Raw genomic sequence first — 26,268 nt, forward strand, 5'->3', positions numbered from 1 at the left:
GAGACCACTGGAGAAGACTGGCAGGCAAGGTGCAGTTGTGGGGAAATTAATTCGGAGAATGCTGAGGTGGCTGGGAATGGGGTGGTAGCAGTGGAAATACAGAGAAATGGAGTCATTCATCCAGCAAATATTTCTTGAGCACTTCCTGTATGTTAGGGATCTAACTGTAATCTCTGCTCTTTTTAGTATAGAGAGGCAATAGATACATAACAGACTGGTAAATGCAGTGAAGAAAAATAATGCAGGGAGAGGTTAAAATGGGGGGTGATTTTACAGAGGGCGTTTAGGGAAGGGCTCTAATAATGTGATGCAAGCAGAGACCTGTGCTATGAAAGGGAGTGAGCCAGGTTGATGTCTGCAGGAGTGGGATTCCCAGCAGAGCCCAGTGAGTTCACAGAAGAGCAAAGAGCAGAGTGGCCAAGACAGAGCATGAAAGGAATCTGGAGGGGAAAGCCACACTATCCAAAGCCTGAAAAACAGCTGCTGATATTAAGTTTTAGTCAGCAAACCCTGTTTTTTCTTGAGCTTGCATGAGGCTCTGTAGGTCCTAATCTTTTCCAGCTCCTGCTTCAGACAGGGTCATTTCAACTCAGACAACCACTCAGCAGTGTCTGCCCAGTGTTGTTAGGTATCCTGGGAACATACTCATTGCTTGAAATAGAATTGTCCAGGGAAGAGAGGATGCTTTGAATTGCTGGGGAGACCTGTTGACACCCTACAACAATCCTCAAGCCCAAACCTGGGATGCTCACACCCCTTGCCACTTTTAGTTAATTTTTTCTCCCATGTTTTAAAAGATTTCTGTTAAAGAGAAATGGACTTACTCATTTTTAAAAAAATTATTATTTATGCCTACAGTACGTGGTCTTCCTAGGTGGTCTCCCATCCAAGTACTAACCAGGCCCAACCCTGCATAGCTTCCCAGATTAGATATCTGGCTTGTTCAGGGTGGCATGACCATAGACCATGGACTGTGGCTCCACTGGGGTGGGATGTAAAGTAGATGTGCTAACCACTACACTATGGAAACACATCCTGGACTTATTTTCAAAATTAAAATAGAAAACTGATCAGATCAAGATCGAATTTAAAGGCACCTGGTTTGGGAGCCTCTGCTCTGCCAACTCATGGCTAAAGTGAGAATGGGTATCAGAGAGCATTGTCCAAGCTACTGTTACAGATAAAAAAAAATGGAGGCCTAGAGGAAAGTCATTTGCCAAGGCATGAAACCAGTCAGTGGCAGAGCCCAGACAGGGCCCAAGTCTTCTGACTCTTAATTTAATACTCTTCTAGCTAAAATATAATACAGTGATTTTCTTAGAAAGACTAGTCACTGGAATTTTTTTCATTGAGAAAATGTTTCCCCCTGATTTCAAAATAATTCTTGTTCATCATAATGTTGAAAGTCTCTTATTCCCTACTCCTTTCCTCCATCCCCTTATAAAGTCACTTTTAACAATTTGGTGTATATAGTACTGAATTTGAACGCTGCTTCCTGCTCTAGTGCAAAGATGTTGTGAAAACAATGCTGGATGCCTTTTCACAGATGTAAGTTTAACCACCCCGTGTTTATAGCTGCTAAACCAAACATCAGAAAGGGCAGATCTTTTGTCCTGATTTGCAACTTTAATAGAATGAGAAAATCTTAGAAAAAAAATTGAATCATGTTTCGGGACCTTTAAGCAATGCAAAGCATCATGGACTGTAAAGAGCTCCATCTCTAGACGGTTTCAAATATGGATCATGGCTCTGCCCTTGACTAGCTGCATAAACTCAGGGAAGATACTTAGCTTCTCACTGCCTGTTTCTTCATAAAATGGGCATAAATATGTACCTACCTCATCAGTACTGTGTACCTGGCACACAGTGAGCAATCAGTAAATTGTATCTGGTTATTAATAGTATTGTAATCAGCCCTCCCAAATTGGAAGACAAGATTAAGATACAATTTTCCTATAGGTAATACTTGTTTGGGGCAGGCTGACATCACACAATAGTTTTGTACTTGGGCGCATGTCCTCTAGGTATACTGCACAGTACAGTAAGGCTGTGCTCTACCTGAATGCCAGGGGATGAGGGTCATGTGAGGTGAAGAGGAGCAGGTCTCATCCTGAATTTGCCACCAATTCTCTATATGACCTTAATCAACTTCCCCACCCGGAGCCTTCCATTTTCTCATAGAGTGACATGGGGAATTTGGACCAGATCACTGGTTCCCAGTCTCGGCTTTACCATGGAATCCTTTAGCTAATTTTTTTCTTCTATAGACCCCATATTTTAAAAGATTTCTGTTAAAAGAGAAAAGGACTTACTCATTTAAAAAATTAAAATAGAAAACTGAACAGGTTGAGAAAAGCATAAGGTAATTAACTGCTCAAAGAGACATAATTTCAGCCAAAAGAGGAAAACATTATTTTTTGTCTTAGGGTAAATTTACAATTTTGAGGGTTTTTGTTTTTGTTTTTGTTTTTTTAATACACAAAGGGACAAGCCACCCTGTAGTATATACACAAAGTCTAAGCTTCAAAATGTCTGGATTTAATGATATCTGATCTTTCTTTGAGCTCTGAAATTCTCTGTCTTGGAACATAATTTTACTGTTTTTCAGTAATTATAGAGCTTTACTTTATAACATAATATTGGTCTTACCCTTGAATTTGTGTGACAACCTATTGGGCAGAAATGCAACCCCCTACGGCCATGCCGCCCTGAATGTGCCTGATCTCGTCTGATCTCAGAAGCTAAGCAGGGTCGGGCCTGGTTAGTACTTGGATGGGAGACCACCTAGGAAGACCAAGTGCTGCAGGCATTAAAAAAAAAGAAGTTTAAAAATAAGGGATTGTAAGCCAGCAAGATCCTTGCAATCTGTGAGGTCAACCAAGGGTTGCAATCTGTGAGGTCAACCACAGGTTGACCGCAAAGAAATGCACCCCCTCACTGTGGCCTTGCTCTTAGAGGGCAGTGTGGTCTGCTTTAAGTATACAGGCATATGTTTGTGGTGAAAAACAGGAATGACATGCTGTTGCCCACGGGGCCCCAAGAGTTCCAAGGAGAATGGTTCATGGAGGCTGGGGGACTTGTACTGGACCCCGAAGACTAAGGGTATGTTGGGTCTGTTGGAGCTCTGTACCCATCCATGGTGGTGCCACCATGGCCTGGCAGAACTCTTCGATCCTTCTAGAGCCACTCACAGAAACAATGCTCTTCCTTGATCCTCTCTGCAAAGTTGAGAGTGTAGGCATGGTCTTCTGTTCGCCCAAGAAAACATGGAGCCTGTCTAACTAGAATCCACTTACTACTTGCCGTGCTTGTTTCATCTGTTTGCTATAAATTCTTCACTATAATCTATAACTCATAAGGATTTTAACAATACAACCATGTGTCATATAATACTAACTTAACAGTCCCTTCATATTATTGAGAACCTAATCTATATTTAACAGTCCCTTCATATTATTGAGAACCTAATCCATATTTAAATTTGTAAAAAAAAAATGTCTTTTTACAGTTAATTTGTTGAAATATCTAAACCAGTCATGGTAATTTGATTCACTTTGTGTATTTGGTTGTTAGATCTCTCTTATTATTCTGAACAATTTCTCTTACTCCACCCCTTGTCAAAGAAACTGGGGTTATTTGTCCTGTCGAATGACCCTCATTCCTTGTGGTGGTATCCTATTCCTTTATTATCCGTATTTCCCATAAACTAGCAATTAAAGCTAGAGGTTGATTTGATCCAGGTTCACTATTTTCAGGAAGAACCCTTCATGGCCAGCATTGTGTATTTCCTGTTGTACCATATCATGTAACAGTGCTGTTTATTGACATTATCATACTTCACTAACATATGTTTTATTTGGGGAGGGGAATAGTTTAGTTTTTATTTAATAATGATAAACTTAACTCTGAATCCAACTAGACTTGGAGGAGATAAGGCTGGAATCCAAAGAATTGCAATAAGCGAGAACACAAAGATTACGAGATATGAGAGCTGGGTTGTTCTCCTCAGGGACAAAAGGAATCAGAGGTAAAACACAAAATCAAAGTGCGAATGGTCTTGAGTCTTCTTGCTGGTCATGCCATTCCTGTACCCAAAGTCTCCTTGGCTTCCACAATATTCACGCCATCTCTCTCCTGGCCAGAGCCCATGCTTGCCATCCAAACTATCAGTTTTAACTGTGCAGATGACAATTGGGAGCCATTTAGGTTGGGTCTAGCATTTGCCACGGATGAGATGTCAGGACTCCTGTTCTTCAAAATGAAGTTCTCATTAGCAAAGTTCTCCACCTAGAGAGACTTGCTGCTGGTACTCTTATGATAAACCCAGAAATAAGTCTGGGAAAGCAATAATCCTTCTAACCAAATCTCATCTTCCCAGTGCTCAGAGAACCGAAGTTTTCTGCTTTGGAACATTGTCTACAAACAGCTTGAAGAAGACCTGGCCCAAGAACTTGCCTGTCGTGGCCATGTCTGTACATGGACTCGGCAAGCCAGCAACATCGAATAAGAGTCAGCAGAGAGTCCAGTAGGATTTTATTTAAGTTCTTCCACAACAGCCTCATGAGGTGAATTTTGTTATAATTTTGATTTTACAGATGATGAGACAAAGGACTGGCCTCCCAAACCAGTACTCACTTCCATGCCGTGGTGCTGGTCTGTCAGGGCTGGGGATTTCTGACAGCCAGGGAGCAAGGGGGCAGTCAAGAAGAGGGCAGTCTCCCCACCCCCGCCGCCTCCCCTCGAACCTTCAGTAGAAGAGGTGCCCTGTGTTATATGTTTTGTCCTCCCTGCCAGTACCCCACACTCCACCCCCTTGCCTCTTCTCCTTCTCCAGGTCGACTCAGCCCTGGCCCAAGCTGGTCCTCAGAAAAAGGAGGCTCCCCTGCCTCCAGGCAGGAGGGGCGAAACCACACATCTCTCCACTTCACCCTTAATATGGAATTTTTAAAGAAATCAGTGAGGTGAGCTCTTTTCACTATTCCACTCAAAAAAAAAAAAAAAAGTAGGCTCAGTGTCATTAGTAATAGGGATACAAATTAAAACCAAGATGAGACACCTACACATCCATCAAAATGGTTAATGTGAAACGGCTGGACAGCATAAAATGTTGCTGAGGATATGAGCAACTGGGAGTCTCAAACATTACTAGTGAGATTATAATCTAGCACTCGGGACAACTATTTGTCATAGTGACTTAAGCAAAAGATGTGCCTGCCTAATTACCAAGCAAATCCACTCCTGGACCTGTACCCAACAGAAATAAGTGCTTATCTACACGAAAAGAGTTGTACACAAATATTCATAGCACTCTTCATAGCCCCAAACCGGAAACTAATCCAAATGCCCATTAAAAGGTGAATGGATAAATAAAATGTTCTGTGTTCATGTCACGAGAGACTATGCAGCTTTAAAAGAAACGACTACTAATGAACACACAACATGGATGAATCTCAGAAACATACTGAGTAAGAGAAGCCAGACACAAACAGGTATATGCTGCCGGTTTTCATTTAGATTAAGTTAAAAACCGATCTGTGGTGATGGTGGTTAGAACAGAGGTTATTTTAGGGACAGCACGAAGCAGTCAGTTGGGCCTGGAAATGTTCTCTCTCGATCGGTGATGGTTATACAGGTGTATGCATAAAAATTTGAGTTAAACACTTAGGATTCACTTTAACATTACTGTATATAAGTTAAACTTCAATTTAAATGTATAAAGAGAAAAATAGGAATATATAACATAAATATATATATAAATATAAATGTAGGACTGGGCCACCCAGGAATTAAGCTAATTTGTGGGGAGTCATAGTTCCAAGTTCTCTGCCAACCCTCTCTCTTTTCCCTCCCTGTGATCTTCCCAGACCATATATAACCACAGTCCAGACCCTGGACAGCCAGGCTTGAAGGACAGCAAGGCAAGAACCTGTGCTACCTATGTTTCTGCTCTTTGTCCTTCTGTCCTAATTAGACCCACGACTAATATTTACCTTGTGTACTGCAAACAGGAAATGGGGGAGGGACGGGAGCAGAGCCAGAAGATGGGTAGTGTAGGGCCACCAGGTGTTCTGGGCTGGCCCAGGGCCTACAGGTGGGGGAGAAGGAGGGGATCACGGTTATTTGGGGATTTGGGCTGGCCCCTGTTCCCGGCAGGCCAGCTGAGCAGCAGGTCCTGGGATATGGGAGGAAATAGAACAGAGGCCCAAGAGGCCCTGGCTCGGGCTCCCCTCAGGCAACCACTACACACAAACACTCCCCCACAGCTCCCCAGACACGCAAGAGGGGAAATGGGACCCTCTATCAGTGGCTGAGAGGCTGGGGCAAATGTTGGCCATTCTTGCCCCTCATGTATCCTAGGGCAAGGTGGGCAGTGCTCATCTGACCACGCCCCTCTATTTTCTTATATCTGTATATTGTGGTCACACAAACCTTCCTGTTGGTTTACATCCATGTATCTACTGATGATTAATCACTTACTATATTTCATATGATTTACATTCATAATCTCCTTTAGTCCTCACATCAAAGTACTATTCCCATTGTACAGATGAGGAAACAGAGGCACACACAGATTAAAGCAACCATCGCCATGTGTCAGGATTGAAAGGAGCCTTGGGAAGACCTTGTGACCCCACTGGCCCAAGCAGGCCCATGCATGCATCAGGGAAGGAGGGGCTGGACGATGCTGGTTACACTGGTCTTTCCTTTGTGACTTCCTCCCAGATCATCTATCTCCAGTCCCAGGAGGACCTGTTCTCCCAGATGGTGGGGTGGACTATCTATTCACTTGTCCCCGTGGCCCTGACCTGCTGACCACTCCCTTTTAGCTGATTTCATGTTAGTTTAACATTAACCCAGAGGGGTCAGGACGAGCCCTCAGAGTCTCAAACTGACACACTATGGCACACGTCTGCGGCCTGTGGCTACCGGGCTGCCTGGCCTTGGCTGCCCTGTTTAGCTTGGTGCACAGTCAGCATGGTAAGGGGGGCTTAAAGCTGGGACAAGCTGGCAGACTGGGATATGGGCCCACAGGCTGGGGTCCCCTGGCTTGACAGAGAACGTGGGGCCATCTCCCAGGTGGACCTCAGCCTGTGGTATCCAGCTTAGGGGAGGAGTCTGGTGCTCAGGGCTGGGCAGTGACTACTTCTCTCTTGCAATATGGAGAGTGGGCTAGGGGCGACCAGTGAAAGGAGGGAAGCTAGCGGGCTACTGTCAGACATCCCTTTTCGGAAGGTAGCAAGGCAAGCCAGGCTTGCTTCCGGCTCCCACGATGGCCAAGACAGCTGGGCTCCCTCAGGCCACTGTCCCATGCCTCTCCTACTGCAGTGTTCCTGGACCCTCGGCAAGCACTATCGCTTCTCCAGCGGGTCCGACGTGCCAACAGAGGCCTCCTGGAGGAGATGCGCAAGGGCAACCTGGAGCGAGAGTGCGTGGAGGAGCTGTGCAACTATGAGGAGGCCTTTGAGGCCCTGGAGTCCTCCAGCGCCACGGTGAGGGAGGGCCAGGCCGTCATGGGGAGGGCCGGATCCCTTCATACGGGCCAACTCTAGGACCTCAGATGAGGGGAGCAAAGCACATTGCAGCTCTTTAACTATGATAACTTCATCTCTGGGTCCCATTTTACTGAGCTGCCAAGATGAACAACTTCACCTCTCTTGGAGGTCCTGATGGCTGGTCCCAGAGCCTCTCAGTCTTTAGATATCTGTCTACATGGAGCTTCCTGGTCCCCAGGGCCTCTCAGCTCCAGCTTTTCTACCAACTCTGTGCCACCCTTGGGGTGTGGGACTCTGGTGAGGCTGGCAGCCCTGAGCCTCGGCCTCAGTGTTCCACGAGCCCTTTTGCAGCCTTTCCCTTCCTTGGGGCTCTGCTCGGGCCCCACTGCCAGGGCCCCACACCCTCCCTTCCCCAGTCTACCCCACTGGGGGTAATCCCTTTTGGGGAGCTCCTCTCTCCTCAGATGCCCTTCTCAGTGGGCTCGGGCTTATGGAAACGAAAGTAGGACACTCTGCCACAAACCTCCCCAGAGCCCACCTCCCGAGTGACCAGGTCAGGGAAAGAGAAAAGTATAAGGAGAAGGCTAAAAAACAAAACGGGGTCCTGCCACAGCCTCACGTTCAGCCCTTGTTTTCCAGGATGCGTTCTGGGCCAAGTACACAGGTGAGCACTGGGAAGGGTCTGCCTCAGGGAGTCCTGGGGACCCCAGTTAGAGAACATTCTACTCTAGAAAATCTGGTCCATTCAGTCAGTCATCCCCCCCGACCCACCGTTCCTTCCTTCCATCTATCTGTCCATCTCTCTGTTTCTAAATGTTGTTCTGCCCTTTACTTGAGCCCATCTTGTCCCTATCTGAATCCCCAAGGTGTTTCTGGTCTTTTCCAGCTTGTGAGTTGGTGAGGAAACCTCGAGAAAAGCTCGTGGAATGTCTGGAAGGTGAGGAGTTGACACGGGGGTGGGAGGTCAGGATATGAGGGGGACAGCATGGGAAAAGAGCAAAGTAGGGGTGAGTTAGGAGGTTGCCCAGTGGTGGCAGCCCCTGGCAATCTGACATTGCCCTGTTCCTGTGGTTCAGAGTGTATCTTTGCCTGGCTCTGGGCCTGGCAGTCAGTAAGATAATTAATGTTGGAGGAATGAATGAATGGATGGATAATGAATTAATGTTTAAGGCCTCATTCTCATGTGAGCCCCTGTCCATGCCAGTCAGTTTTCCCCATGTATCCAGGGCAGTGCTCCAATGATGTCACATTCATTCTCCAAAACCTTGAGCGGCTCCCCATTGCTCCCAGAATAAAGCACCAGCTTCTTAGCATGATGAACTTTGTAGGTCTTGGCCTTAACCTCCCTTTCTAGCCTTATCTCCCATTGGATCAACCATGAAGCCACACCCCCAGCTATTCTGACAGCAAGCTCTTCTCTAAACATGTCAAGGTGGTTCTACTTCCTAGCCCTACATTGTCATCTTCCCCTGGAATGGCCATCACAGCCTACCGGAAACCTCCCTATCCTTCAAGGACTAGTTCGAATGCCACCACTGTTAGAGTGACAATAGGCCCAATGACAAGAACTCTTGAATCACTAGCCATACTTTCATTTGTTCAATAAGTTTTTCAGTTTTAACTGAGTCCCTGCTATGTGCCAGAAACTACGTCGAGTGCTAGGTGTTTTAAGAAAATCAAGGAGCTCACAATTTCATGGGAAAACAAAAACACAAAATGTCAAAGTGATTGCTGGAAGAGTTCTGTTCCAGGTGCCAAGAGAATGCCAGGAGAAGGAGCCTTTAGTTTGCGGACAGAATCAGAGACAGCTCCCCAGAAGAAGTAGAGTTTTACCTGGATTTGTGGGATGCACTGACGAACAAAGAGGAGAGCATTCCAAGGCAAAGAAAATAGCATGGGCAAAGGTCCTGAGGCACGAGGAGCTAAAATAACAGGACGGGTAGACCAGAGCCAGATTAGCCCTTATTCACTTTTCATCCTGCTAGCCATGCAGAGCCACAGAGTCTAAACTCCATGGGGGCAAGAGTGTGTCACCAGGGCCTGGTGCTACCTTGACTATGACTGTCTTATTCATCACTAGTACCTGGCACAGTGCTTGTCAGAGGGTCATTGCAGGGTGGGCACTCAGTATATTTGGCAACTACTGTGAAATGGATTGGAGAACTGCTGAGTGCAGAGGAGGTGCTGAGTAAATGCAGGTTAAGGGTCATGAGCCAGGAGCTGGGAAGGGGTGGATAGACGGAGCTTTGCTAAGAGAGAGTGGGGACAAATGCTCGGGGTAAGAAAACTGGCCTGGGGTCTCCACAGGTAACTGTGCCGAAGGTCTGGGTATGAACTACCGAGGGAATGTGAGTGTCACCCGGTCAGGCATTGAGTGCCAGCTATGGAGGAGTCGCTACCCACATAAGCCTGAGTGAGTAATGGGCAGGCCTGTCTGCCAGGAGGCTGAGAATGGGGCGGGGGTGGGGAGTGGGGTGGGCAGGAGACACTGGAGTGGGTGGTGGTGGGGGATGGCCTCCTGCTAAGCAATGTCCTTTTCCAGAATCAACTCTACCACCCACCCCGGGGCTGACCTGCAGGAGAATTTCTGCCGCAACCCAGATAGCAGCAGCACTGGGCCTTGGTGCTATACTTCAGACCCCACCGTGCGGAGGGAGGAGTGCAGCATCCCTGTCTGTGGTGAGCTGGGGTGATTGGTCCATGGCCAAGGCCCAGGGGTCTTCATGGGGCCTGGAAGCCTGGGATAGAAAACAAGATCCTGACTCCCTCCAAGGGGGGTTACTCATTTACAACATAACGTATTTGGGCCTGTTAGTGAAGTTAGGAGACCAGAGAGAGCTGGTTTCCAGCCTCCTCCTCTCCCTCCCATCTTCACTTCCCTATGATCCAGGCTGTGACTCATTCCAGGGGTGCTTTCCTTCCTGCTCAAGGCACTCTTCCCTCCAGGAAGCCCTCCCTGACCATTTCAGTCCACGTGCCCTTTTTTGAGCCCCGCAGGGCAAGCCTCCTACAGTCCAGCCCTGCACGATTCTGTCATTATTATTTCTTGTGATCTGTCAGTTAGCTATAAGCCATAATCATGCTGCAAAACCCACAAAATCACAAACCACAAAAGCTCAGGGGAATACAGCAATAAGTATTTACTTCTTATTTGCATGAGGGTTGGCTGCAGTGGACTGCTCGTGTGTCTGTGGGGTCCATGATGTAACCTGGGCTTGGCAGGTGGCTTTATTTCAAACGATGGGTCCAACTGAGCTTGGCTCCTTGTGTGGGTTGGGTCCAGGTCTGCTCTACATGTACTCATTCTGGGGCTGAAAGACACCATCTTCCTGTGGTGATGGCGGGAGTACAAAACAATGAGCAGAAACATACCATATGTCTTCAGGCCTAGGCTCAGAACTGGCCTAGTCAGTTCTGCCCATGTTCCACTAGCCAGAGCAGCAGTGTGATCAAGGTCAAGGGGTGGAGAAAGCATGCTGAAATTGACCTACTGCTCTATGTAGACATCCTTAGCCATCCCAACTATATTTCCTGCTGTGCCTTTCTGAAAACACAGAATCCTTCTTTAAAAACTCCAGGTAGTCACTACCAATAGATTATAGACAGCCCTGTAGTAGATTACAGGAGATGAAACCTGGTTACTAGCTCCAGTTTATCATGCACCAGACAGTCATGATGAATATTTTGTTTAAATCTCTCAACGACCCTGCAAGAATGGCATTAGCAACCTCCTTCACAGGCAAGCAAACTGAAGCACAGAGAGGTGAAGTTGCCGGAGGTCATACAGGAAGGAAGCTGCAAGGCAGGGGTTCAAATCCTGACTGTCTGGCTCCACGTATGGTCCCTGCCACTCTGCTCCCTTACCTCCTCACCCACCAGGCCAAGGGGGTGTCACTGTGGCGCTGACCCCACGCTCCAAAGGCCTCACCGTGAATGTGTCACCTCCATCTGAGCTGTGTGTCCCTGAGCGTGGCCGGCATTACCAGGGGCGCCTGGCGGTGACCATGTATGGGTCCCCCTGCCTGGCCTGGGACAGCTGGCAGGCCAAGGCCCTGAGCAAGGACCAAGACTTCAGCCCGGCTGTGCCGCTGCTGGAGAACTTCTGCCGCAACCCAGACGGGGACGAGGAGGGCGCATGGTGCTACGTGGGCGGGAAGCCTGGCGACTTCGAGTACTGCGACCTCGACTACTGTGGTGAGAGGGCAGGGCGGGCGCGCCTGAGACAGGTGGCAAAGCCTGGAGGGAATAACAAGAACAGCGCCTCCCCTAATCTAAGGCTCACCGCGCACCCACATGAGTGCGCTCATCGCAGCCTTTCGTTACCCAGGTGGGAATAGGTTCTGTCCCCGTTTCACAGCTGAGCGCAGTGGGGCCTGGCGGTGAAGCTGCCAGGTGCGCTTGCGCTCTTAATCTCCACATCAGAAGGTGTCCAAGGCCTGGCGGTGGCTTGGGGAGGTCTAGGGCCCGGGCAAGGAATGGCCCAGCCCTGTCCCAGCCTTTGCCGCGGTCCCTGCAGAGGAGGAGCCGATAGAGGAGGAGACTGGCGACGGGCTGGGCGAGGACCCCGACGCGGCCATCGAGGGGCGCACCACCACCGAGGACTTCCAGCCCTTCTTCAATGAGAAGACCTTCGGCGCGGGGGAGGCAGGTGAGGTGGCGGGCGCGCGGCGCGGCCGCGGGGCAGGGGCTGCGCTCTGCCGCTCACCGCCTGGCTCGCTCTGCAGACTGTGGGCTGCGGCCTCTGTTCGAAAAGAAGTCGCTGGAGGACGAAACGGAACAGGAGCTGCTGGAGTCCTATATCGAGGGGCGCATTGTGGCGGGCCGGGACGCGGAGAAGGGCCTGGCGCCCTGGTGAGTCCCTGACGCGCTGCTCCCATCACTGTGCCGGAGCCCCCGCCCCCAGCCCTGGGAGACTTCTCTTCCCTCAGACGCCTAGGCTACGGGGATACCGTGAGCCGAGCGTTGGCGTCTCATCCAGCCCTTTTGAGATTGGGTTTATTACTTCTCACGTGCAAACAGCCAAGCTGAGGCTCAGAGTTTAAGTGATGCTGCTAGTGGGTTGCACAGCAGGACTTGAACCCAAGTCCACTGACCCCAGAGCTGTGCTAAGCTGCACTGCTCTGGACTGGAACTGGGGGCAGTGTGCAAAAAGCAGGAGGCAGCCCCTAGCTGTCACGTGGGTGCCCCAGTCCCCAAGGGTGGCCAGGTCAACCTGGGGTCTGGGCCAGCAGGCAGCTCAGTCCAGTTAGCTCTTAAATCTGGGACTTTCTACTTCCAGGGTGGGTGGTAGGGCAGCTCCCCAGCTCTAACGCTTCCCATTCCCCCTGCCAGGCAGGTGATGCTTTTCCGGAAGAATCCTCAGGAGCTGCTGTGTGGGGCCAGCCTCATCAGTGACCGCTGGGTCCTCACTGCTGCCCACTGTCTCCTGTACCCGCCTTGGGACAAGAATTTCACTGAGAATGACCTTCTAGTGCGCATTGGCAAGCATTCCCGCACCAGGTACAGCATGGGAGGACCAGGAATGTCTGGCAGGGGTTTGAGTTCTCCAGAGTGACTCTGAGGGGCCATGGTGGCTCTGGGGTGTGTGGGAGATGTCTGTCTCTCAGTAGAAACCCCAGCAGTCTCTGCTGTAGGGTCCATTCGGCCACGTCCTGACCTTGGCTTCAGGTTACAGTCAGAGAAAGTAAGACTTGCAGAGAGTGAAATCCTGGCCTGCCCCTAGCTCTCTGGAGGCCAGACGCCAGGATATGGCTCAGGTGTGACTTCTGAATAGAGGCCGTTTGTATCATGGCCTACAGTCTGTGTACCTTCCCCATCTTCCTGGGCTGTTTGATTCCAAAGCTTCTTCCAGGAAAACTGCCAGGGAGCTGCCGGGTGCCACTTCACTGGTGACCTACTGGTCACCCTGACTCCCAGACCTTGAAGGCAGGCAGTTTTCTTTTTCAGGGGACTGCTGCCCCAGGGAACTCACTAGGTGGCTTATGGCCTCTCCTTCCTCTGTTGGGGTCTGCCCAGGTATGAGCGAGGCATTGAAAAGATCTCCATGCTGGAAAAGATCTACATCCACCCCCGGTACAACTGGCGGGATATCCTGGACCGCGACATCGCCCTGCTGAAGCTCAGGAAGCCCATTTCCTTCAGCGACTACATCCACCCTGTGTGCCTCCCTGACAAGCAGACAGCAGCCAGGTGGGGTGGCCAGGTGGGACGGCCAGGGGGCCATTAGCTGAGGGGCCTGGGGTGAGTTCTGGGCCTGACTTGCCCTGTGTAGGCCTTGCAGAAGTTCCTTCCCTTCTCCAGGCCTCAGTTTCTTGCAGAAAACCAAAAAGTTCTTTCTGCACTGGTGTTTGAGATTCAGATCTCTAAGGGGTGGTGCTGGGGCCAGAGGCTTCTGGAGGAGTTGTTTCTCACTAGGTCCATCTCCCTTCCCCAAAGGTTGCTCCAGGCTGGATACAAAGGGCGGGTGACTGGCTGGGGCAACCTGAAGGAGACATGGACAGCCAGTGCTATTGATACGCAGCCCAGTGTCCTGCAGGTGGTGAATGTGCCCATCGTGGAACGCCCAGTCTGCAAGGCATCCACCCGGATCCGCATCACTGACAACATGTTCTGTGCTGGCAAGTCCCCTGTGGCTCAGCAGGAGAGGACGCAGGGCCTTGGGGTTGGAGGGATGGAGACATGTTAAGAGCACAGACTTGTTCAAGTCCTGGCTCCAGTCATTTACAAGCCATATAACTTTGGGCAAAGTCACTTAACTTCTCGGAGGCTCAGTTTCTTTCTCTGTAAAATGGAGATAAAAGCCTTTGTTCCAAAAGGTTGTGTGAGGGTTCAATGAGATAGTATGTAAAGTGTTAGGTGTGGTGCTGGTCAATAATTCATACGCATGAGCCCAGATAGCTGCAGGAGGCCATGGGGGAGGAAAAGCCATTCATTCGTTCAGTTATTCAACTAATATTTATTGAGTGCCTACTGTGATCTTGACGGTATTCCAGGGTGTATGACAAGGACCCAAACAGACAATGCCTGTGTCCTCGGAGAGCTTCCTTCCTAGAAGGAGAGAATGTCAGTAAACATATTTAGAAAGCAATCCCTGCTAGGGAGAAAAATGAAGCAGAGTAAGGGAGAAAGAGATGGGGACAGGGGTGATCTTCTAAATAGAGTGGCTGGAGAAGGCCTCTCTGAGAAGGTGACATTTGAGCAGAGACTGGAAGAAGTAAAGGAGTGAGCCAGTCTAGGGGCAGTGTACTCTAGGCTGAGGGGAGAGCAGGTGCAAAGGCCCTGGGGTGAGAGCATGCTTGGTATATCCGAGGAAGAACAGGGAGGCCTGAGTGGCTGGAGTGCAGTAAACACAGGAAGGGAAGTAGCAGGTAAGGAGAGAGGTCCAGGCAGGCACTGCTCTCAGGGCCTGGAAGAACTTTGGCTTTTACTGAGATAAGAAGTTATTAGAGGGTTTGGGGCAGGTGAAGAAGTGGTCTCGTTAGATTATTTATTTATTTATCCATTAATTAATTAATTAATTAATTAAATTTATTTATTTATAGGCAAGGCAACCTTTGGTTGACCTCACAGATTGCAAGGATCTTGTCAACTTACAATCCCTTATTTTTAATTTTTTAAATTTTTTTATACCTACAGCATCTGGTCTTCCTAAGTGGTCTCCTATCCAAGTGCTAACCAGGCCCGACCCTGCTTAGCTTTTGAGATCAGACAGGATCGGGCTTGTTCAGGGTAGCATAGCTGTAGACTAATTTGATTTTTTAAAATAAATTTTAGTGTAATTTCAGACTCACAGAAAAGTTGCAAAAATAATACGAAGAATTCCTGTATACCATCATCCAGATTCTGCCACTTTGTGTGTGTGTGTGTGTGTACATACACTGTTTGAGAGCAAATGGTGCATATGATGCCTTTTTACCCACGTAATTATTCTAAAGAACAAGGATGATCTCTTTTATAACCACGGAACCATTACTAAATTAGAAAATTAATAACGATACAGTACCATTATGTAATCTGTAGACGTTACTGAAATATTTTCCATTTGTCCTACTTGCTAATGTCTTTTATAGCAAAAGAAAAAAATGTTTTCTCATCCAGGGTCCAATCTAGGATTACTCATTGTATTTTGTTGTCAGTCTGTCTTTGTCTTCTATGAACTTTACAAGTACAGGGCAGTGACACTGTAGACTGGCCCTCAGTTTGGGTCTGTTTAAGGTTTCCTCATGATCAGATTCAGGCTAAGTGTGTTGTGACCTCTGTGTATCCCAGTAGCAGGCACACGATGTCGATTTGTCTTGTAAATGGTCAGATTAACTGACCTCTTGGTTAAGGTGGTGTCTGCATCTGCCAGGTTTCTCACTGTAGAGTTGTTTTTTATTTTTATTTTTTAACGTCTCGTGGGGAGAAACTTTGATACTGTCTACCGTATTTCTCATCAAATTGTTCTCCCAACTGGTGTCTGCCAAATGGTGACTTTCTAATCCTGTCGCTCCTTCTACATTTATTCGTTATTTTATTGTAGGGAGACCTTTCCTTTCATTCTGTGAGTGTGGACTCATGGGGCCTTTATTCTAAAGGTTATAGTTTGTTATTGCCGTTACTAATTTTGACGTCTGAATTATCCCAGATTTGGCCAGTGGGAATCCCTGCAACCTGGCTTCTGTGACTTTTGGAGATGTCCCTGTCATTCTCTGAGTACTTTCTTGGTTTTGGCACCAGAATATGTTCCTGGTTCATTTTGCTTCCCTTCTACTGGAGAATGGTGTTTAGAAATCAAGATCTGGGTGGTAGGTAGCACATTGCTACTAAGGTATCATTGCTTCTAGGCCCTCTCGGCAGACAGAACTAGAAATGCATATTGTGCAAACACCAGCATCTATACCCATTTTTCTATCAATCTAAAACGATGAGTTCAAATTGAAGCCTCCCATTGCAACCCAACAGGATTAATTTCAGCTTTTCCCTTTCCGCATTTATAACTGTTGACAGTGAGAAATCTGACTCCTATTCTCCATAATATATTTACTTATTTGATCAATAGTAGAACACACACTTTCAGAATCACTCATCAATGGCTATGAAAAACAGTCCTACCAACTATAGAGTTCATCATTTCTTCAGTTGTTTCTGTCCTTAGCCTGATTCTGTGTTCAAAAGTAACTTGGGTTATTTCTTTTTTTCTTCCTCCTCTGTGTTATTTAAAATATAGATAGTTAGGTTAATTTGTTTCTGATTGTATTCAATTTGTGGTCCCCCTTCTCATCTTTGTTCTTATTTTACTTTTGGAGTATTAGTGGTTTTAAAATTGGGGCTCTTTGAAACAAGTCCACTCAGAACTGATACTCCCCTTTTCCTCCCCCCTGTTCCCACCCCATCCTGTCCACCCCATTTCCATCTATGCTCTGTAGTTAACCAGTCTCAGTAGTTTGTGGTTTATTCTTCTTGTGTTTCTTTTTGCATAAATGAGCAGACACATGTATATTATTTCCTTTTTCCTTACGACAGGGTAGTATACCATAGATATTCTTTTGTACTTTGCTTTTTTCATTTTATGTGTCCTGGAAATTCACTCCATTATTGGTTATAGAGTTCTTCCTCATTCTTTAAAAAAATGTTAATAGCCACATTATCCTTCATTGTGTGGATGTATCCACATTTTATTCAGCCATTTCCTGTGTATGGGTATTTAGATTGTTTCCTGTATTTTGAAGTCGAACATCTCTTCATATGCTTACTGACCATTTTTATATCTTTTTTTGAATTGTCTGTTCACTTTTTGCCCATTTTTGGTCCCTTTCCCATAAAATTTTAAGTTCTTCACATATTGATATTATTAGCCTTTATTTGTGATATATGTTGTAAATATTTTCTCCCAGTTTGTTTTTTAACCTTTATAATTTTTTTGCCACTCAATTAAAAATTTTTATGTAGTCAAATTTATTAATAATTTATTTTATTGCATCAGGATTTTGCGTCAGAGTTAGAAAAACCTTCCTTACACTCAGCTAGTAGAGAAATTCACTCATGTTTTCTTTTAGTACTTGGTTTCATTTTTCTTAGATCTGAGTCATTTGGACTTTATGCTTGTATACGATGCAAGATATGGATCAAATTTATCTTTCTCCAAATGGCTAACCAGCTATCACTACACCATTTATTAAAAATTCCATATTTGCCCTAGTGATTTCAGATGTCACGTTCATCACATAATAGTGTATGTGTACTTAAGTCTGTTTTTAGTCGAAGACATTCTATTTGGTTCTCTTGGTCTGTTGTCTATTATATTAAAACACTGTCTTAATTATAGAGGCTTTAGAGTATATTTTAATATCTGGTAGGGCTTGTTGTCTCTTAGTTTTTCTTTTCCAGTGTTTTCCTGGAAATGATTGCATGTTTGTTTTTCCATATGAACTTTGACATCAACTTGTCTAGCTCCCAAGGCTTGTGGGTATTTTTATTGGGATTATTTTAAATTTAGAAATTTAAGAACAACTGACATCTTTTTGCTGTTGAGTTGTTTTATCTAAAAGCAAGAAATGTCTTCTCATTTATTCAGGTCTGTGTTGTATCTTTTCAGAGTGAAGAAATAATATGATTATTTTCTCTGTGGCACCATATTTTATATATTTGTGTTTTCTCTTTATTTTTCTTGAGTAAATTCACTAAGGGTTACAAAAAACAAACAAAAGATATCTAGGAATTTGACTTATTAGGCCTATTGTTTTTCAATTCTGTACCTTGTTAATTCGTTTTTATCTTTAAAGTTTCTTTCTTGTGCTTTCTTTTGGTTTACTTTGCTGTCTTTCTAGTCTTTAAAGCTGACAGTTTGATTTATTTTTTAATTTTAAGTTTTGAGTAGAGCTGTGCCTTTTCCTCTGTTCATAGACAACACTATATAGTGTTTTCATTATCGTGTTTTAGAAATCCTGTAATTGCAGTTTGTATTCCTCTTTCACCCAAGAGTTGTTTAATAGGTAGTTTTTAAATTTTCAGATGGGAGGGCCCTTTTGTATTTTGATTTTTGTTAATAATTTTGAGTTTCACTACATTGGATCTGAGAGTGTTTGTAATATTTCTATTTTATGGAACTATTTTTTTTTTAAGAAAGCCGTTTAATTTCTATGAACCAGCTTTCTGAAAAGCTGTCAGTTCTATGAATATTATACATATGCTTGAGGTGTGTAGGTGTGTTCTCTTATTCATGTGTAAAGTTTGATATATATTCATAAACAAACCTTAACACTTGTCATTTGGTTCATTTAATATTTTCAGTTCATTGGATCTGCCTTATACTGAGTTTGGTGTGTTAAATTCTATTAATGCCTTTCTGTCTCCTTGCTTTGCTTCTAGTTTTTTTTTTTTTTTTTTTTACTTTATATAAAAACATGGTGGTTGTGTTACTTGGTGCAGATATTCATAATTGTTATTTATTCATTGTGAATTTTGGCTTTTAGCATTAAAAGTGTTCTTTAAATTATATTCAATTTCAGGATTACTATCCCTGCTCTCACCTTGTTTCCATTAGCCCAATATACCATTGCCCATCTCTTTAATTTTAGCCTCTCTGAATCACTGTGTTATATATAGCATAAATGAGTCTTGTTACGTGAGCCAAATTAAAAATCTTGTTCTTTTTAAATAAGTCCATTCATATTGATTGGTATAATTGAATTAGTATTGTCATATTATTTTGTAATATTTGTGTGTATTTCATTTGTTGTTTTTCCATCTGATCTTTTCAAAAAATGATATATATATATAGATATCTATCTATCTATCTATCTATATCATTTATCTTATCTTAAATGATATATATATATCATTTATTATATATATCATTTATGATATATATATCATATATCTATATATATCATTTATATATCTATATATCTATATATCTATATATATATCTATATATATATATCTATATATAAAGGTTTGTGTTTTTGTTCTGATTATCTTTGGGCTTACACCTTTTTGAAATGCCCTTAGTTCCTTATTTTCTTATATGATCTTTTAATTGTAACTCCTACCTATTGTCTATATAATCAATGAATTTCCTTTCCTTTCTCTTCTCTCATATTTTTAGCTGCATTTTTTTCCTACTTGTCAGAACAGTAAATCAATCCTTTTGCTTAAACATTCATCTCTTGGTTGGATGAAGCTTAATGTCTGCTAGTAGATTCTTCAAGAAGGGTTTTGGGTGTAGAATTTCCTGAGTTCTTATGTAATTGGTTTTCTGTAGCCTTGACACCTGATGGTCAGCTTGGTTGCGTATGAAATCTGTGCTTCACATTTTCCTTCCTTGAATTTTTTGAAAATATGGCTTTATTTTGGCTTGCTTATTATGTTGTTTTTGAAAAGTCTGATGGCAGTATAATTTTTTGGACCTTGTAAGGTATTTGCTCTTTTTGCTGGGAGGCTTTGAGAATTTTTCTTCATCTTTGAAGTCTGTTTTATTAGGATATGTCTCAGCATTGAATGTTTCAGGTCAATGTTGCCAAGTGCCCAATGGATATATGTATATTCAATCTTATTTCTGTGAAGTTTTTTTTGATTATATTATAAATATTAATCTGTTTCATTGTTTTATTTTTCTTCTTGAGGGACTCAAATTTCTTTGGTCTGAGGAGTTCCATTTCAACCACTTTTTGCTTGGTATTCCTATTGCTTTGTCCATTTATTTTTGATTTTGAATTTCGAAGTCAAGGTGTTTTGTAACATCCCAAAAATTTACTTGAGGAAATTTAATTCAGTTTCAGTTTTCTTCTGTTTCATGGTTGTGTTTTGGGAAGAATTTTTATTAGCTGAGATGTTTTTACTTATTTTTCAATTACAGTTGACATTCAATATTATTTTATATTAGTTTCAGGTGTATGGCATAGTGGTTAGACATTTATGTAATTTATGAAGTGATCCTCCTGATAAGTCTAGTATCTACCTGGTACCATAGTTATTACAATATCATTGACTATATTCTGTATGCTATATTTTACATCCCCGTGACTATTTTGTAACTACCAATTTGTATTTCTTAATCTCTTCCCCTTTTTTAACCCAGCCCCCTAAACTTCCTCCCGCTTATCAAACCATCAGTTTGTTCTCTATCGATGAGTCTGTTCCTGTTCATTTATTTTGGTCTTTAGATTTGCATATAAGTGATACCATATGGTATTTGTCTTTCTCTTATTTCACTTAGCATTAATACCCTCTAGGTCCATACATGTTGTCACAAATGGTAAGATTTCATTGTTTTTTTACAACCAAGTAATATTCCATTGTACGTATGTACTGAGGTGTGTTTATTCTTTTGTTTTCCTTTAGTATCTTTGTATGGATCTATTTAGTTTTTGTCTACTCATTTTGTAGATTTGGGGTTATTTACAAGGTTTATATTTCAATTGTCCTCGTTTCTTTTATTTGATATTTTTCCATCATAGCCACATAAGTTTTACTATTAGGTGTACAATTAGCTATATTAAATTGAAGTTTGGGTGTTCTCTGTATCCGTTATGTTAAAGGTGTGGTTTTTGTGTAGCTTCCATTATTCTTCATGTTATTCTGCATCGTTTGTGGACGATATGTGGGGAAATTTGGATAAAGGCTGCCGCCATTATCCTTAGCTACCTGTAAGTCTAACGTTTATTTTTTTAAGATCTTCTGCCTGATGTGTGGAGAACGTAGGTGGGCAAAAGTAGAACTAGGAAAACTAGTTCAGGGTAGAGGTGTACGTGAAATGCCCAGGGGTAGAAGTGGTGAGAAGTGTTTGGGTTTGGGATATGCAAAGAGAGAGCTGACAAGATTTGCTAAAGGGTGGGATGTGTGGGGTGAGCAAAAGACAAGAATGACTAGAAAGCATCCAGTGGACACTCACCAGTGTCTTGAAGGGGAGTAGCTGGAATATGAGCTATGCTCCTGAGTACCACTGTTCTCTCTCAAGGTTACAAGCCCGATGAAGGGAAACGAGGGGATGCTTGTGAAGGTGACAGTGGGGGACCCTTTGTCATGAAGGTAAGCTAGCTTCTCTAAAGGCCAGGAGCTGGTGGGTAGATCTGGGGAGTGGGGTGGATAAGGAGGGACCCCAGTATTCAGAAATAGTTGCCTGAGAGGGTAATATTGACACTACCTTGGACTTGACTGTTGGAAACCCCATGTTTCTTCCTCAGAGCCCCTTTAACAAGCGCTGGTATCAAATGGGCATCGTCTCATGGGGCGAAGGCTGTGACAGGGATGGAAAATATGGCTTCTACACACATGTGTTCCGCCTGAAGAAGTGGATACAGAAGGTCATTGATCGGCTTGGAAGTTAGGGGGCCACCCACATTCCAGGCTCCTCACTGCGAAATCAGAGAAAGCAATCCAGTGAAAGAATTATTTTTGTGGTTTGTTCCCAAAAACTATAGTTCTCAATAAAAACTATATCTCTGAGCCTCAGTGCTCCCAGTGCTGTTCATGGGCAGCTCAGGCAAGGCCAGTACCACTACTAGATAAAGAGGACTTAATAGAATCCACTACCCCCTAGATCAGGGCCAGGTGAGAGGTAAGATATATTTATGAATGTACCTTATCACTTGTTATTTAGATCACTTATATTCCTATTTTCAGTTCATCTGATCTGTCTTGTACATATTGCTATTATTCCTGTTAGGTGCCTTTATTCTCAGGGGGAACTAGGTATTACAGCCCACGGTAGGTGTGGAAGCGAGTTCCAGCTGGTGTGGAATGTTAATCGGTTGGTAACTACCTAGAGGACTGTGTTCAGAAGGGTCAGCCCTGAGCTTGGAGGGGAAGAGTGAAGCCTGAATGCCGTGGGGACAGGACAGAGGAGTGGAGCATGGATGCCATGTGGTTACAATTCCTGGCCCAGATCTTCAACTAAGATCTTTAAAATTCATGGTTTAATGCAGGAAGGGACCTCAGGTAGGTACCTTTACCCCTAGCCCTTTCTCTTTTTTCTTCCTTTCCCACTTTCCCATTTTCAATACATCAGGTAACAGAATTAGGACCAAGTTCCTTGCCCTCATTCTTTGGTTCTGGTTGACTAGAAAGCAGTGTAAAAACTGGGAATTCAGTGAGCTTGCAGGAACTTGGCAGCCCAGAGCTTTAACTAGAGCAGGGAGAAGGGATTAGGAATTACAATACCCCAGATCTTTTTAAACCAGGGTGCACATTCTCACAAGACTGCTTCCCTCCAACACAGCTGTCAGCATTGTAAGCTCTGGGCACTTTGGTTTTTCATATTAGTTGTGCTAATTCTAGACCCAAGCACAGCCATTATTTCTAAATATGTTCTATAGCAGTGAACTCCTCCATCCTCCCTTCAGTGAACGCCTACTCCCATGGGCGAGAGGCAAGTTTAATTTCAGGCTGCGTAGGGGCCACCTGAAAATCACGACTGGAAGCAAGAGAGGATTCATTTTCCATCAACTTTACCTTTTCTTCAACTGCTGTTCAAAAATGAAGTCTACAAAAATTCCTTTGAACTTAATTATTGCCCGAAAAGTCTCCCATCTGAATCCAGAACCTTAGTACTGAGGTGTTTCTGACTGGAAGGAGGCCCTGGGGAATTGATTCCAGAGGTGACTCCTCAGTTCATTTTCTGGTCCTCATGCAGACTGATGGGAAGCAGCTGCTAGTCTGGACTCAGACTCTGATAACAAGGCAGGAAGCCCCTAAGCAATCCTGTATTCCTTTAGGCTAACGACCCCAAATCAGATCACTATCCCTGGGCACGATCTCACGTGCATTTGGGCAGCAAAGTGGCAGGAAGCCAAGAGCTCCTTGGAACCAGTTATAATGGGAGGAAGCTATGACCAAAACCTCAAAACTGGGAAGAATGAGGCTTTGTGCTCCCCTACGAGCCGCCCAAGGAGGGCAGGACAGGCGAGTTCCTCCTCTCCCAAGGAGTGAGAGGCGGCGCCCCTTAGGTAGGCATCTGACCTTCCCGAATGGCTGGGTACTCAGCTGGTCCCAAGAACAGGTGACAGAAAGCTGCCCAACACTCCCAGATATGGAACATCTTGGGAGACTGGTATAGTTAATGCAAACTTTATTTATAAAAGACTCTTAAATTAGTTGTATCATGCCATGCATTCATACAGAACACAGTGACCCTTCAGGGCTACAGGGAGAAGAGTTCACAAACTCAAAGGAAAACTATTAAGAGTTTCTAATAGTTAAAAGCTAGGAAAGATTAGGACAACTTTACAAATGAGCAATTAAAAAGAAAAAGAAAAAGGATATGGAAACTAGTCTGAGTTGAGGGTAGCTGTTTACAAGTCTGTACACTAAACTAATACACAGACAGTCTTCTAGAGAGGCAGATGCTCACGGAGAAGCAGAGTATGTACAAACACCTGTGCCACGACGACTCCTCCCCAGATCCACGGTATGATACATACAACCAGTCCGTGTACACGAGGCCCGCCGAGGCCACTCTGAACTACAAGGACTCTAGTTTAGTAAACTAAAGCTGCAGGGGCCGGGAGGGGGGCAGCTTCATTTGCGACTGCTCTTTATTCTCTCCAGTCTTTTTTTCAAGTCATCAATGTTAGCTGTGGAGGAGGAGGATGTGGTCACAGTTCCTGAAGAGTGGGTCTGGTTAGAATCCAGGTCTGAGTGCTGGTGCTGCTCCCGTGACTCCCGGAGCTGAGATAGTTTGCTGTGCAGCATATCTGTGGAAGAGGCAACAGTAGGAACTGCTGGTTTGGAGAGCAAAGAGGTCAACGGAGGTCGGTCATCTTGCTGTCGAGAAAAGAAGAGACATTGTCTAACCAGGTCAAGAGGCGGCTCTGGAACAACATATATCAAAACTGGGCCACTTCTCCAGGCCGGCCTGTCCCTGACCTGCTTGTCACTGCCCCCACCTCCCCGACCCACACAGATGGAAAGGAGCAGTACCTTTGTATTGTCCAGGCCACATCGCTGTCGGAGGATTTTTAGCCTTTCCAGGTAGACAGAGGGTCCTACCTCTTCTCCATTTGTGTTACCTATGGAGGACACTGTGCTTGTGGCAGGCACACATGTGACCTCCATCTGAGAAGAGATGCCTAGAAATGTAGAAAGAATATTCAGATATACACACACCCCACTTCTAGTCTGTCTTCATTAATCTGCCATTAAAGGGACGATTTGGGGGCTGGAAGATCACCACTGTACTTGAAGACTAAAAAATCCACAAGAATCCACCTGGAGCTGGTGATAGAGGTATCTAAAATATACAAGGTAAGCTTAGTGAGAACTTCAAGAATTGATACAGAAGAGCAGGTGCAAGATGGGCCATCCACCTACATCCTGGGCTATGCGGGGCTGTACATCTAAAACCCCACAGCTGACCTGGGCGATCCAAAAAGCCTGAGTCTATGGTCAGGGCCCGACTGAAGAACCTACGGATTTTAAATGTTGGCAAGAATTAGACCAGGTTCGGACCAGGTGACACACAGGGGAAAGCTCTTATTCAAACTGGGGAGGACAGCAAGGAGCTCAAGGCTACAGTATATTCGTGAGGAAAAAAAAGAAACTGAGATGTCCAACAAACACCCAAGGAAGGGCTAGATTCTGGAGCATCTGTAACCCCCAGCACTGAGATCAATATTCTAGTAGAAGGGAAAACCAAAAGAATTCATCACAGTTCCTAAGTTTCTCAAAAGAAACAATGACAATATTCAGGCATTTAAAATACCCCATCTGATATCAATGAAAATATTACATAAGGCAAAAATATCAAGCACTTAGAAGATACAATCCCTCATTGTAAGCAGAAAAGTAAAACGGATTACTATGTGGAAAAGGAATCTTTCGATGTAGATGAGGGTGAAAAATGAGTGAAGAATGATGGAAAAGCTGCAGTAATGGATGCTTGAACATATTAAGCACTCAGTAGTCAATGAGGTCACAGGCTGGTGTTATAGATGTGCTGTTTAGGTCAAAAGCATCACTCAAATATTGAACGTTGCCAGAAAGGGCTTTGGAAATGAGAAAAGGAGGTCCTACCTGATCGACCCACCCCCGGTACGTCCGCATGGGGCATGCTGTTACACATTCTGCTCACTGTGCTTTAAAAAAACCTCTTCAAGTGTTAAAAACAACAAACAAAAATGACTTAATAGAACATAAGTGAAGCTTAAGCCTAGCTAGATACGCGGTGAGACAGAACACAACTGGAATCTGAAAACCACAAAGGAACGTGGTTTCATGGGCAAACAAGCCCTAGAAGGTAGGAGCAGGCAGAGTAGGTGAGCGTCCCTGCACTCGGAAAGACAGGAACACAGGGCGAATGTGTGAGCTCTGCTTTGTGCCCACTCTGTGCCACTTTGCAGCTGTATCTTTCCTTCTGCCTCTGGATCCTGTGAGCACTAATTCTCAGATGCTGGCTTTTTCACCATGGGAACGTGAACATTCAGCTTAACATTAGGATAAGCATTCATTCATATCATTCAACAAATACCTACTGAGTGTTTACTATGTGCCAGGCAACAAAACAAAAATCTTTACAAAATTCTGGCAGAGACAGACATCAAACAACCTAATAAATACTACATTATATATGTTACAGACGGTTAAGTGCTATGGGGAGAGGGGTAGGCTAGAAGTCTCAGAGATAGTGGTATTTGGACAAAGACTTGAAGGAGGAACGGGAACTAGCTACAAGGCTGTCTTGGGGACGAGCAATCTACACGTAGAAACAGTCAGTCCAAAGGCCCTAAGAAGGTATATGTCTGGTGCGTTCCAGGAACAGCAAAGGGGCTGGAGTGGAACGAAAATCAGGGAGAGAGTA

General features: G+C 44.7%; 2 protein-coding genes, 1 long non-coding RNA gene and 1 other non-coding gene across 4 annotated transcripts in view; 3 read left to right on the plus strand and 1 right to left on the minus strand.

The window, feature by feature from the left end:
- Nucleotides 1–2,690: 2,690 nt before the first annotated feature.
- LOC120610321 (5S ribosomal RNA) lies at nt 2,691–2,809 on the plus strand. The gene has a single exon (XR_005654914.1). It is a non-coding gene; the product is annotated as a 5S ribosomal RNA (ribosomal RNA).
- A 115-nt stretch (nt 2,810–2,924) lies between these two features.
- Nucleotides 2,925–5,390, plus strand: LOC120606941 (uncharacterized). The gene is made up of 2 exons (XR_005654023.1): nt 2,925–4,565; nt 4,835–5,390. It is a non-coding gene; the product is annotated as an uncharacterized LOC120606941 (long non-coding RNA).
- A 1,438-nt stretch (nt 5,391–6,828) lies between these two features.
- F2 (coagulation factor II, thrombin) lies at nt 6,829–21,922 on the plus strand. Its single transcript, XM_039868524.1, has 14 exons — nt 6,829–6,978; nt 7,327–7,490; nt 8,133–8,157; nt 8,380–8,430; nt 9,801–9,906; nt 10,036–10,172; nt 11,373–11,687; nt 12,010–12,141; nt 12,218–12,344; nt 12,825–12,992; nt 13,509–13,682; nt 13,929–14,110; nt 21,433–21,503; nt 21,659–21,922. The coding sequence occupies exons 1-14, from the start codon at nt 6,900–6,902 to the stop codon at nt 21,800–21,802; spliced, it is 1,875 nt and encodes a 624-aa protein (XP_039724458.1). The 5' UTR covers nt 6,829–6,899; the 3' UTR covers nt 21,803–21,922.
- A 1,602-nt stretch (nt 21,923–23,524) lies between these two features.
- Nucleotides 23,525–26,268, minus strand: part of CKAP5 (cytoskeleton associated protein 5) — an 87,573-nt gene continuing 84,829 nt past the window's right edge. The window contains exons 43-44 of the mRNA XM_039868512.1: nt 24,393–24,541; nt 23,525–24,236 (exon numbers count right to left, since the gene is read on the minus strand). Of these exons, the coding sequence (XP_039724446.1) occupies nt 23,991–24,236; nt 24,393–24,541 (395 nt within the window). The 3' untranslated portion in view covers nt 23,525–23,990. The remainder of the gene's footprint in view (nt 24,237–24,392; nt 24,542–26,268) is intronic.

The sequence above is a fragment of the Pteropus medius genome, unplaced genomic scaffold (genome assembly GCF_902729225.1).
Source record: "Pteropus medius unplaced genomic scaffold, Ma_sr-lr_union100, whole genome shotgun sequence".
NCBI classification, from domain to species: Eukaryota; Metazoa; Chordata; class Mammalia; order Chiroptera; family Pteropodidae; genus Pteropus; species Pteropus medius.

Coding starts and splice junctions, on each gene's coding strand:
- F2 (XM_039868524.1), top strand. CDS start 6,900: ATGGCACACGTCTGCGGCCTGTGGCTACCGGGCTGCCTGGCCTTGGCT. Junction 11,688..12,009: donor CTGCGACCTCGACTACTGTG/GTGAGAGGGCAG, acceptor CGGTCCCTGCAG/AGGAGGAGCCGATAGAGGAG. Junction 21,504..21,658: donor GGGGACCCTTTGTCATGAAG/GTAAGCTAGCTT, acceptor TTTCTTCCTCAG/AGCCCCTTTAACAAGCGCTG.